This window comes from Sardina pilchardus, chromosome 3 (assembly GCF_963854185.1).
Source record: "Sardina pilchardus chromosome 3, fSarPil1.1, whole genome shotgun sequence".
In the NCBI taxonomy this organism is placed as follows: domain Eukaryota; kingdom Metazoa; phylum Chordata; class Actinopteri; order Clupeiformes; family Clupeidae; genus Sardina; species Sardina pilchardus.
The window spans coordinates 14,738,857-14,753,320 of record NC_084996.1 but is presented as its reverse complement, the minus strand read 5'-3'; the positions used below and the strand labels follow the sequence as shown (position 1 = coordinate 14,753,320).

Sequence of the window (14,464 nt, the reverse complement as noted above, 5' to 3'; positions counted from 1 at the left end):
AAAGCCTATCCTAGTCGTGGCAATCATAAAATGCAATCCGGAAAGATCCATCTCTGCTCCAAGCTCAATCATTGTTTTCGATGTTGATATCTGTAGGTTTGTGGCATACATGTAGGCCTAATGGTTTAGCGCTTTATGTTGACAGACAAAATGTGCTGACAGGGTTAATGATTTGTTGCAGTGAAAGATATCAATATATTAGGCATAGGCCTATGGCCTACCTGTTCACAGAATAATTAACTTGTCCGTTTTAGGTCTAGTTTCCCTTCTCAATACACAGCCTGTTAGGCCTAGTAGGCTATATGTTCTTTATTTCTGCTCAACACGCTTGTACTCTTTAATTTTTTTGTGTATAAAAGCGTACAAAACATATATAGGCAGGTCAGCGTGAGCCCAGGGTTCTTATTAAATGCAAGAGTTCAGAAATCAATATCTGACACTTATGAATGCTTGGATTATAATTGCATTGGAAAGCTCTTACTGGCCATTTAGGCAACCCACTTCGAACTAATGGTGCAACCCATCAGAGCAGTGTAATAATCCCACCGGGACTGGCTGGTTTGTGTAAGTGCATTTCTGATACCTTCCCACTCCTTTGCAGATGAGTGGTAGGGCAGACTTCCCTGATTCCCCATTGTTGATTAGAACGGATTGGGTGTGTTCGCAAATCATGGAAAATTGATTTCATCTGCAGAAGAGAATTTAAAGTGACCCATAAAGTGAAATTACTGACAGATCTGTCAGATCTTGGTTTGGTCTGTCAGATCTTGGTTTGTACCCTGACTCCTCACCACTATACGCATATGAATGAAGGCATTTTGAATCCATTTTCATGTGGTTGCTTGAAATTCCCAGATATGTACAGCAAATGTGCCTGCTGAGAGGCTGTGAGACATTAACTGTTTCTCTGGGAGAGAGTTAGAGAGAGGAAGAGAGGGAGAGAGAGGGGGAGAGGAGGAGAGAGGGACAGAAAACATTACTGTTCAAATGGTTTCTGCTCGAAAGTGCTGATGAAGTCGGAGTGCATGTGGTGGGTGGGTGCCAAGGGTATTGGCTCTCCTGCTTCCTGGGTCGAGCAGTCTGAATCAGTTTCAGTCGATGCATTTGCTCAGACATGAACCTGACCACATCACAAGCCAGTCTATTATTATAGATATGCACCATATACAATACAACACAGCACAACATACTGCAGCAAAATGTTCCTGTTCATTATTTGAACACAAACAGCCCTAACACTAACCCCAGAATAAACCATTATGTGCAGTTCAACAGAGACATTTTTTAATTTCCTAATTAAAAAAGTTAAACAACTGTCTTAAAAACCTGAACTGTTTGAAATCAATTGAACTACATACCTTTGAGTGAAAAAATACCTCTGTAATCTAGCTGTTTTGAAAGCAATAGGGTGTATTACTACTGTAAGACATGGGTGTGGCTCTTTGCAACATAATTTGCAACATCAGAACAGCAATGGCCAGTTAAGCTGGTTTCTATTGTTAAGCAAGCCGGTCTTAACAATACAGTTGTTTAAACCCTCAAGAACTTGTCAACACTTACTACAAAAATCATATAGTGAATATAATTTATTATCCATAAATACAGCCACACGTTTTTACAAGGAAGTACAACAGTTTATACACATTCAGCTGACAAAAGTGCCTCAAATGGGAGAGTTTTCATCTTCGAACCTGCGGTAACTCATGGTTTGGTCCATGATCCGTGAGAATCCAAATGTACCTACAGAAACACAACATTGACACTTAAGTATTCACAATTCATTAATTATATATGTAAATGCCCACATGAACTAATTGTATACAGATAATAACATTTTGATTTATTTACTGGACCATGTCCAATTTAGTTAACTTATCTTAAAATGTAGAAAAATAGGAATCATGGTACTCACTTTGAAATCATTGTCAGATGTAAGTTCAGTCTATGTAAAATCCTCATTGTCCGTCAACAGATTTGACATCCGCTTGCTGCTCAGTCCTTTAACTCTGTATTTATGTGAGAGATTGGCTCTTGCCAGCCTGTCAATTTCACAGCGGATACAGAGTCACTATCTGCCTCAGAGCGGCAGCAGCTCTTTGTAGGGCACAGTAAGGTTCCCCAGGTACCAGAATATCCAGAACGCCAGGCTGAGGAAGATGAGGAGAGGCCCGGAGAGCACAAAGAAATCCCAGAAGCTCAGCGGAGCAAAGATGCCCACCAGGAAGAGGATCAGGCCCACGACATCACAGATCAATGCCAGGACTAGGAAGAGAACGCAACGCCCGCAAAAGGCCTTGCAATCCATCGCCGTGAGAAGTTCTGCCACTTCAAAACTGCATAGCAGCGTCTTTGCAAATGAGAGGAGCTGGTTTTGCCGAGGCCCTTTTTAAAAGGATGCCCTGCATTCCTGTGGATACCATTAACCTTTGTACAACAGGAGGAGGCAGGTAGGCAGATGCAACCACCTTAACAAGTTATACAGCTCTTTAATCCCCCCACCCACTCCATTGACAAATCTTCGCACCGGAACTTATTCGGATCTATTATCAGCTAATTTATTTTTAAAAATCTTTGCATCCACTGCAAAAGCAGAGTAGGTTATCAGCATGAACACCAGATCAGAGACAATTTTTGCCACAAGTTGATGATACGATCAGTCAGAGCAGTGTCATGTCTTTTATCTCTGAAGAATTTGCTGATAGAATGGGAACTATTGTCCTGAAGAGTACAAAGTCATATTTAGATGTTATGTGCTTAACTGGACATTACAGTAGTTGATGTATTTTATGATACAGTACTCAGTGGTACTCAGTTAAACACCATTAGGCCTATTTTATGTTGTGGAGTTAACATGGATGTGGCATAATCAGAGATTTGATCTCACACATAAATATGACCAGGAAATACGTTCCTCTGTACAATATTGGGCTTATAACACATCCAAATGTTCAGTGCAGGTGAAATACCAAAAGGCAAACAAAAAAGACAGAGAGTATGCTCTGACAGGTGTCAGTGAGTTATTTTATTTACAGAAAAACCAGTCCAACCACTATGTGTTTAGTGGTAGGAATAGTCAGGTCAGTTCCATAATGATCGCCTGTGTCACACACAAGACAACAACATCAGGATTGGGAATTCACAAGAATGAATTCACTTAAAACAAAAACAAGCATAGATGTCTACAGACTGAGGACCATATCACTAAAGAGAATGTGAAAATATCTATATAAATATCTTTATATCTGTACAGTAACATGTTGTTATTATTTGTAAGGAATCTGGTATTACATGTATCACACAAATAAAAGAGTTAAACCACTTAGTGTACTTACAAAAATAAAATAAAATGTTAAATTATATTTAATTGACAACAAAGGCAAAGCACAGTGCAGTTTTGAAAAACAGGACGACATTCCCTCCACTGCACAGTCTACTGAAACTCATGGTGAGAAATTTGGCCAATAAGCCATTCATTTCACAAAATAAATTAAACAATCGAACTAAAGCATAGTAACATGACATTCATTTTTGTGTCAGTCCAATATGGCTGTGGTCAGTCTAGGGGACCAGTTAAGCTAAGCTAAGCTAAGCTAAGCACAATACCTCCCTCTTACAACCCTAAAGCCACACCCGCTGCATGGGGAAACCACCCATGCTCATTCAAAGCAGCAAAAACCAGCTCTGTTCAACTGGTTCACATATAAACTAATTACACAATTTGAAATACCCATTCTGTCTTTTCATCCCTGATTAAAAATCAATACATTCAAATATGATGATATTATAATATAAAGATGGCACAGTAATAAATAATGCAGATGTAGACAAATATGATTAAGTTCAACTTCCTCAGCAGGCTTGCGTATTGCTGGAGTACCTGAGAGAGAGAGAGAGAGAGAGAGAGAGAGAGAGAGAGAGAGAGAGAGAGAGAGAGAGAGAGAGAGGGAGGGAGGGAGGGGGGGTCAATCATTCTTGAGACTAGGACAATTAATCAAGACACATAATATTTTGCATTTTAGTTTTCAACATGCAATACAATAGTTTTCTAGCCTTTCAAACATAGCTTAGAAGATGAACATTCTACTGATGGAAATCATAGTGTAGGCCTATATCACCAACAATTTTGACACAAGTAAACATAGTTACTATGTTAACTACAAACATTAGGCTACAGGTGCAGGGAATGATTTGCTTATTTATTTCATTTATTACATTTTAACAATTTGTTTGTTAACCACTGAGTGATTCAACTTATGTAAACCACGGGGTTTGATTTTAGATTAGAAATGGTAATCATTTGTGGTGTCCAAGGAAACAGTACAAAAAGTATTTTTTTTATATTTTAACTTCATCTAAACATGGAGAAAATAGGCCTATACTGTTTACCCCACCAACAAAGATATGACAACGCAGCAGTGGGAAGAACCAACCACTTCATACGCACAGGTCGAGCCTAACATTTGGCAGATTGGCACAGCATTACGCGTTGTTTTCATAACAACACGTAGGATGGGCCCAGTTGAGCTGAAATTTGAGGCTGATGTGGAAAGGCCAATGTTAGCATAAAGCAAGTCAAACAAGCCCGTTCGGAAAACCAATCAGGCCATTCATTTACCTCGGCTTAGAGGAGACGTTCAATGTTTCCTATCTTGAGCATCTTCAGGTCCGCTTCCGGTCCCTCCTCTGTATTCTTCGAACTGGTAACGGACTCGCTGCAGTCATCATATCCTTTGTTCTCGTAGCAGGTGGACTTGCCCCAGGTAATTCGGGAGGCGACATGGTCAGTTGTGTTTTCCTTCTTCTTTGTCAGGTCTTCCTTCCCTGGTGACTTAAAAACTTCGTTCCCCTCGCCTTTATGGTGACTTTTGGACAGACGTTCGGTTAATTTTCTTGCCAGCTGTTTGAAACTGTGCTTTTGACTCACTACAGAGTCTCTTCTTGATCCCTCAGTGGAAACTTTTATGTTACCCACATACCACATGATCCACCACGCCAGGCTAGAAAAAAGAATGAGCGAGCCAGTGTATATCAAGAAGTCGCCATAAAACTGACCCTCTAATCTCAAATCTGCAAATATCCCAATGAAGAGAATAACTATTCCTACCATGTCAAAAACGATGGCGAGAGAAAATAACGGCACACATCCACCGAGGCACCTTAGGACCATTGTTGCAATACTAGTTTTATGAAAGTAGCGGAAGAACTCGCACCAAGTGCAGCGCAACGCATAGCCTGAAGACACACCTGTGTGACTAGGCTACCGCCCTTGGTGACGTTGCAACATGCAAATAAGCACAGGTGGACAAATCTTTCAGATCAGGTTCACTTCCGAATCAATTCGTTGGTGTAAAACGAGGGGCCTGCTGTAACTTTTCATTGTAGGCTACGGGTTACTTACAACATTTTTGATAGAGATATACCTTTAGTTTTGTCTATGCTATCTAACATTTGATTCATACAAGACATCGTGTATCAGGTTGCGACATACTTCAAAATGATTTGCTAAACAAATTCAGGCTGATAGGAGTCTGACTATTTGTGTGAACCTAGTGAAATGATGTAGGCCTAGCCTGTTGACTAAAAATTCACTGCAGGCCACACCCTATCCCTGTGGTATCTAGAACATACACATGAAAATAACACAGTTGTTGTGTTTACTGTATTTAAATATTCCATTCCAACACAAAAATAGAATAACTCAATATTGGCCTGCCTGAGGCCAATTTACGCCTAACCCTTTTCATGCAGTGACTGAGCTGTCCTCAGCCTGACTAAATTGTATTATAATTGTTTTATTAAACAACAATAAAAAAAAATGGACACCCGAAAGATTTTCAGAAAATGTCTATATTTTGCATTATAAAATGTTAAAACATGTTTTCATATAGCCTTTTATACTAGAGATAATTTAACAATGTAAACATGCGCATCCGATGAGGATTTAATACTGTTCTCATCTGCTTGCCTGCAATAGCCCTTTTGATACATCACCTTTTAAACTTAAGCATGTTTCTGAGTAATCCTTTTAAGTCTTTGGCACAACTGTCTCAGAAATGTATCCAAACTCCTGTTATCACGTCATCCAATGTCATCTGACACTTCACAGTTCAATTGTGCGCATTCCCTCTCAATGTGTTCCATGAAGGCGTCACAGGCCTCAAGCAGTTTCACATACTGAGTTGTTGTGGCTTAAAAGAGTACAGCCTCTTCATGCTCTGCTGCCTCATCTCCCGGGTAACAGGGATGAGAACCACACCCACCATCATCACCATCAGACCAATTGAGAGGAGCGGCGGGCCCATGATGGTACCACAGATCAGACTGTACATTGTTTGGTTGGTTCTGGTACTTATAAGTTTGGCACTGGTATCGTTGGCACTGAGCTTGGAGTATTCCTCAGCGAAATAGAGGCCACATAGTACGAAGCCCGCAAGCAGCATGCTGCCCCCGGTGGACATGAGGATGATGGCAGGGCGGTGGGACCTCCAGGCTCTGCGAGGGAGGGTGGGGGTCCCCTGAGACTCGGTGCGGGCGAGGCTGAAGATGGTGCTTTCCGTGCGCAGGCTGAGGTGGTCGTTGGACGGAGCGCGAGAGCACTCTTCCAGTGGGACCGTCTCTGGGTCTCCCGGTGTGGACGGCCCCCCCATGGACTTGTCTGTCTTCTCTGTCATTGTGAAACTCTGAGGATTGGAGGAGATTCTGGGCACTGGAGGAGGAGGAAGAGGAGAAGGATGAAGAAGAAGAAGAAGAGGATTGCTGGGTGTGTCTGATGGTGTGAGAACCCCGTGTCCTCACTAATCTATTATCTGTGTGGCATGTGGATTAATTTAGCATCTGGCTCATTTGAAGATAATTTAATATGACTGCTCTGGGCTATTTTCAAAATTCAGTACAAGTACAAAAAACACTGAAAAAATGTGATATTTATATGAAACATTGCAACCATGTACTGTAGGTTTGTAAAATAATATATTATTGAAAAAGTAACACATTGTCGAAAAACTATAAGATGAAGACACAAAAGAATAAAAAATATACCAAACCATGGAATATAAAACAAATGTGTTGTCCCTATTTGGAGAATAGAGATGTGTCAAAAAACAACACAAGTTGTGTTATTTTCAATACATATTGTGTAACAAATGCAACACAAAGTGTATTATCCCTATGGATGTGTTAAAAACAACAGAAGTTGTGTTTTAAGAGTGCACTTATTATTTCTGTTTATACAGAAATACATAATTATATAAATTATATATGTTTTCAGTGATCCTAATGTGAATTCTCAATATAATACACTCCGAAAAGTCAACAGCACATGAAGCATTTATGACTTACCTTAAAATTGACGTCTGGAGATGGTCTACTTCCTTTATGACTTCATAGGTTCATGTTTTTAAAAAGCGTTCTTTCTAAGAATGTGTCCGTTCTCTGAGAGGCAACCTCTATCTCCTCATCTTCACCCCAGATAGAAATGTGCAGAACTAGAAATTGCGTTAAAGGGAGGACCCTTTCTGTAGCACTTCCCCAACTCTCTCTCTCTGTTTATCTCTCTCTCTCTCTCTCTCTCTCTCTCTCACACACACACACACACACACACACACACACACAAACACACACACTCACACACACGTCAGCTTGATCACATCTCTCATCTTCCTCATCTGCATCTCCTCTCAACAACGTGTAGCTAGAGCTGAGTTTGCCACTCAAAGAAGCAGGGAGGAAGGGAGGGAGGGAGAAAGAGAGGGAGGGAGCTCGGGATAGAGAGAGAGATCAGCCTGCTGCAAAGCAAAGGAGGAAATGGATAAAGGTTGTTTCCGAGGTTAATGTGTTTGTGCACTGTATGACAGTAAGACAGTATGCACAGTACACATTTATGAAGTTGCAAAAATAGCTGGTAGGTATTTCATTGGGCATTTCAGTTCTTTCACTTGGCACTGGGGAGGAGGTGAACCCCCCTGTTCTTTCCTGGACACTTAAAGTGAACATCACAGAATAAGTAGAGAAAAATAGGTTGCTGGGAAGTAGCCTAGGGAATCCTCCTCCATTACACTCTATTAAGGTCATGAAAGAGCTCTCCTGATGCAAGATGGCCCCATAAAGCCTTTACATTACATTACATTTAGCAGACACTTTTTGACCAAAGTGACTTACATATGTAAACTATATTACATTGTATATTTTTGATTACATTTTCCCCGGAGCAACTTGGGGTTAAGTGCCTTGCTCAAGAGCACAACAGTGGAAGCCGGGAATTGAACCAACAACTTTCAGGCTACTGCTAGCCCAGGTCCTTAACCACTATACTACCACTGCCACTACCAATAATGTATATTTTGTAGAGGTAACAGTGCCATATATTCCACTAATCAAACACTCTTATCTCAGATTTTTAATCGCTTTTGAAGTATTCTGCTGAAGACAGCGCTTTCATGACCTTATACTTCAATCTAATAGAGGGACATTACTCCCCCGGAAAATTCTCTTGTTGCCAGTTCCCTTTTCCATCAGTCCATTACTGTTCCATTTTCTGTCTCTTACGCACTCCGACGTCCTTATCAAAGTCAAGTCGGAACAAATAAATATTTTATATTGGCCTGCAAGGTCTATGCATTTGTTGGCTGCCATTGTTGTTTACAGTTGAAGCACTTGCTTTTAAGTAGGTTAGACTCTCACATTAATGAATCGTAATCAGAATTCATATAGTTGTTATATAAATAGGCCTATTTAAGCATTATCGCACGAGTGGGAGTGGTGTTATTGGCCAATATCGCCACGGCTGTGGTTCGCCGCAGGCACGAAGCCGAAGGCTGAGTGCCGTAGGTAACTACAGCCGTGGCGATATTGGCCAACAACACCACGACCACGAGTGCGATAATGCTTTTATACAACAGTTCTATTGCCAACAAAAAAAAGATACCCGAGTGCATTTTTAGGAAGGATAATTATTATTTGCCATCGTTTTATTTAGCCCAGTTCCTCCGCTATGCGAAGTAGGCCTAGCTCAGAACGCTTGTGGTTGCTATGCAACTGCTAAGTCAAAGAATATGGAATGCCGTCTCTGGTTAAATCAAAGCGAAGAATCAACGTCGCGGAGTGATTATTAGCTGTGAAGAGTCACCAGTGGTAGAACGCGTCTCGTCCAATCAGATATTGCTAAATCGTTCGACCGGACCTAACTGTTGTATAATTGTAAATATTTTTATTTTTTTGTTCCGTCATATTTTTGGTCAACGATTCCCGGGACACCGTAACACCGGGGCACATGAAACTTGGTGGGCATGTAGCCCCAGTAGACTTTTGCGGAGAATTTTCGTTTCGTCCCTGGGGGTCACTCCACCCCCTTGGCACCAAGGATGACAAAATGTTTATGGTATGTTGGTCTCAAAAGCCTGTATTAGCTTATAACCAGTCATTAATTTGTGATTTGCACCCCCGTGGTAAAAAATTAAAATGCAATATAATATTGCTTTAATTGCCCCTATGATTAACTTGACCCCTTCTGGGAGTATGCCAAGTTTTGTGGAATTTCATCCATGGGGGGGGGGGCTATAAAATAAATGAGTTTATGTGTACATTCAGGACTGTATATCGGCCTGTAGATGGTGGTATTAAGCGAAGGGTTGCTCTGGGTGCTGGATGCTACGGTCATACACACACACAGACACACAGACACACACACACACACACACACACACACACACACACACACACACACAAACATGCAGGAACACACACACACACACACACACAAACACAGACAAGCACAGGCACAACGTAGGGGATGGAGTAGGCGATGGAAACAAAAGCATGATTGATATTTGCGGAGAGAATGTGCAGGACTGAGCGGCGGGTCATATTGTGTATCGCTTTGCGGTACATCTAGTTTTCTTTTATTCACCAAGAGGATTTTTCCATAAAGCTTAGATGGGTCACATTCACATATCTGAGGCCCTAAAGCCCTTTAGGACTGCAGAGTCAAGAGGCCTGAGGTTTTGAGTTAAGAGAAAGACATTTGTAAAACAACTGACTACTTTACTTTTCCCCTTTAGTTTTTTCTGTCTGCAAGCATTGACTATTTATCCATCATATTTCAGACAAAATTCATAACTTGAATGGCTCCTTTAAATTACCTCGGTCTGCAGGTGGAGAGTAATCTCTGTGTCTGTGTCAGCTGTCATCACATTTCCGTAATGTGAATTGTGTGTGCATAAGAAGTTTCAAGTTTCATTGCGTCAAGTCATCCTCAGCAAGTTCAGCATAGTTCAGCATCGTTTGATAAAGTGATGTAGAGGATGAACACTAGAGGGCACTGTTGACCTTCTCAGGCTCGCGGGATGCAACCTGTTTTTGCAGCACCACTCAGAGCTTTTGCAGTCTACGACTCACCCACCCTTATCTGCAGTTTCAGCTGTTCTGTTACTGAGCGACAAGTAAGAATGACGAAGTGTCTGTTTATTTCATTGTCACATGATAATATTTCTCCAAGCTGTCTGGGCGGTAAAACCTACACGTCTGTCCTGTGAGCAAAATGTTAATTGCCAGTCTGAACGACTAACTTTTTAGCAGCCTCCCATCTATTAGAATAAAAGTTCACAGTGGGAACTGAAACTTTAACAACCAACAGGGAAGATCTAACATCTATGCCTGTAAAGCATGCTTATATTGACATTAAAGGGAAATCCATGAGAAAATCTGAGTTGGTCTCAGAGTGCTGTTGAGTTCAAAGAGGGAATCATACTTTACAGACAGCATGGCACTGCGCTCAGTCAATTAATAATGCATGCTCTTAAGCATCACAGCCACTGATTATTGAAGTTGAAGTCTTTGTTTAAAGAACAGAGACAGATATAGACAGCCAAACTGGGTTTAGCCACTGTTCATCCTCACAAACTTACTAATGCCAAAGAGAGCAACCAGAGCAGTCTCACTCTCTCTGTCTCTCTCTCTGCCTCTCTGTCTGTCTGTCTGTCTGTCTCTCTGTCTCTCTCTCTCTCTCTCTGTCTCTCTCACACACTCACTCACTCACTCACTCACTCACACAAACACACACACACACACACACACACACACACACACACACACACACAGGTACAATGAAACCATACTTAATTTGTTTCTTTTAAAACAAGTGAAGGGGACACATACTATACAGTTTACTGCAGGACTGTTGGTAAACACTCTGGAAGGTCAGTGTGTGACGGGAATTAGTAAAGTAGAAAGTGCAATCATTGCTTTATAATGAGACTTTCCATGTTTGTTTACCGTCAAGGCAGTTAGTCATAGTAATTACAGCGTAATGACATTATAATGAGACTATAATGACTAATGTAGAACACAGACAGACACATCACAGATATCAGGGGAACCCTGACAGAAGGTCTCACACAATTTGCACTGTGGTGATCAGAGGACTGTTCCCTCATTACGCTCAAATGACACAGGTGGGCCTGAGCAGGTGGACCCTGCTGCCCAACACTTCTCCAGTAGGAACCTCACCTTTGTAGGCTCCATGTGAAATCAGGAGGAAAGTGTCTCACTGATCTGTCTTATCACTAGTATGGCCATTCTAAGCTCAGTCTTTTAATTGAACATAAGTATGGGGAGGCTGCATTTTGTTTCTATTGCACAAGAGGCGTGGTCAATGGGCATCATTCAAATGACTCTGTACGCTTGGATAGTCCTTCAACCAATCAGACCAACGATCTGGTGCGTCTTTCGGATAAGCTAGCTTCTGATTGGAGCCAAAGGTTCTGGCAGGGAACAGAGGAGAAAGATGTGCAGGTTTCCAGCCTGAGCTGCCGGGCGAAATCCAAATTCGCCGGAAGTTCAGGCAGGGTTCACCCAGCCTATCTTATCACAGTAATGGGAGATGCTTTTTATTCTGAAGTGTGTGTGTGTGTGTGTGTGTGTGTGTGTGTGTGTGTGTGTGTGTGTGTGTGTGTGTGTGTGTGTGTGTGTGTGTGTGCGTGCGCGCGCGCGCGCGTGCGCACGCGTGTGTGATCTCAGTGAAAGAGAGAAAACAAAAACAGAGAAAACAAAAGCGTGTGTGAATAATACTCACATGCACCAACACATTTAATCTTCTCTGCTTCTGAACGATGTTGTTGTTCAGAGTGAGAGCCAAGGCAAACTCAGCCATTACCCTGAAGAAGAGCGGAGAATGTTCCCTTTCATCTCCCCATGACAGACTGCATGTTGCACAGCAAGTCGAGTAATAGATAAATGCAACGTTAACACTCCAGCTCTCAGCTTTGTATTACCCACACACTTACGAATGCACGCTTGTCTTAAGGCTAATATTGCTCTTTATGTTTCAATTCAATGTTCAGTTTTCCTGTTTGTGTAGACTGTGTGGCATCTTTCATTGTTTGGTTTGAAAGGTAGCAGCCATTAGATAACCATTTTGTAGCCCATATTTCCGTGATGGACATGCAGCAGACAGCACAAAGGTGAACAAAGCTGGTATACGGGGTGAGAGTGGGTTAACAGGGGAGAGTGAGGCTGGGTAAATATGGGTGGATGCGGTCCTGACATGCTGTCAACTGAGAAATGTGGAGGAAAGTGAGGATTGATTTGATGGGAATCATACTGGACTTTGAATACACTGGACAGGGGGAGAAAGCACAGAATTGCTGTAACAATATCAAAATGGACATTGTTTTTTTTTTTTTTTGTTTATCTGAACAGCTCTATGTTTTGTAAGGATGTGGGCAGCCCAGCAAAGGAATTTTAACTACAATTTTCAACTATACTGTCAGGTAGTCCAATGCAACAACTAATGGCATCGCTACCAGCCCCCCTAGCTGTGGGGACCCATGGTTGATATTTCTCTTTTCTCCCAGAGTGAAGCTACCAGGGTGACTTATGCTAAAGCAAGGACGTGCCAACAGGAGTCAGCAATGCAGGTGAGCACTAACATACATTGCACACAGCACCGTCCCTTCCCACTACCACAGTAAAAAAAAAAAAGGCCCCAGGAGCAGGGCTGTACACTGCGAGCACCTCGTCGCAAATGCGAGGATATATATATTTGTGCTACTTGAAAATATGAAATGGGAGCACAGGTGCGAGTACTGAATTCAACCCTTTTATTCGCATTTTGCTCCTAAAAATCCACACCAAGTGGATCAAAGTATAGGCTAGTACAATTTTCGCGCATCTGTATACAAATTTCATAGTTGACAACTCTAACGCTCCTGGCTGGAAACTCACGCTTTCAGCATCAACCTCGCTGTCTCTCACACACGCAAGAAATGTCACTCCAAAACCATTCTTCTTTTTCTTCAATCTGTTCGTTATCAGTTGGTGACTTTGTAGCGATTAGCCTACCGTTGAAACGGCAAACCATGATAAGAATGTTGACTATATAGCCTACAATTACCGTGTTCATTTCAAATATTATTATTATCACGGTTGATAAACACAGTGTGGAAACCGTGTTATAACTATAACCGTGTTATAGCTTCACCCCAGCCTGCATTTGACATAGGCCTGGTTGACTTCTATGAGAGAAATCCGACTGATTCTGTTGTCTAAATGATGGATTTAACCGCGATTTGGTGTAGGCTACACCTGCTTTAAAAAGGCGGAACATTTTCATTGCAAATGTGCGCATCATATAGCCACTCTGCGTCTTTGTATGGAGGTTACATTCACATTAATTCCATTCCACTAACGTTATCAGGAGAATACCGTAACGTTTCATTTTGAGCTCGATTTGAGGTTGTCACTCATTGGATATAACAGATATAGCCTACCAAACTCCAAGACGAGTCATGGTAGAGTAAGTTAAGCACCCAGCCAATTAAACATGACCAAGGATGCCATGCCATGGTAGGCTACCTAAATCATAGAAGTTGTTACTGGACAGTGGACACTCATCTTTTCTATTACACCAGAAATATTTGTCTTTACCTTTGTTCGTTTTTTGAACATTTAAGTTATTTAATGAAAACATGATGTAGCCTATCCTTGAACTATGCTTGACTCTTTTCCTAAAACCGAATGAAACCTAATTATGTTCACGTACATCTTAAAGTGACAGGCACTCAATTAGACCTACACACCACCCTTGTAATATCATTACAGTGTAATCAATATGAAGTATTCAGTTTACTGAATATTTTAAGCTATAAGTAATTATGCAGATCCTAAAATGCTATAAATTGATAACAAAATGTATACAAATTCTGAATTCAAAATATTAAATAGAAACAAGACATGCCATTTTCTCTGTGTGTAGGGTTTGAGCAGAGACTATGATTGCCACTGCTGTGAATGATCTGTATCCTGCTTAAGGCAAGAAGGTTTTCAAGGAAATTTCATAGTGCTCCTAAATTTCTTTCTGTGCTCCTAAACTTTTTCATTTAGGAGCACCTGTGCTCCTAGTGAAAAAGCTTAGCGTACAGCCCTGCCCAGGAGTCATGCAGGTGACCTTAGGACTAATTACTCTGCCCCC

General features: G+C 41.4%; 1 protein-coding gene across 1 annotated transcript; it reads right to left on the bottom strand.

The window, feature by feature from the left end:
• Nucleotides 1-6,167: 6,167 nt before the first annotated feature.
• Nucleotides 6,168-6,671, bottom strand: LOC134075900 (phosphoinositide-interacting protein-like). Its single transcript, XM_062530929.1, has one exon. It carries the CDS (start codon nt 6,669-6,671, stop codon nt 6,168-6,170), a length of 504 nt encoding a protein of 167 aa, XP_062386913.1.
• Between the last annotated feature and the right edge of the window lie 7,793 nt (nt 6,672-14,464).

Coding starts and splice junctions, on each gene's coding strand:
- LOC134075900 (XM_062530929.1), bottom strand. CDS start 6,671: ATGACAGAGAAGACAGACAAGTCCATGGGGGGGCCGTCCACACCGGGA.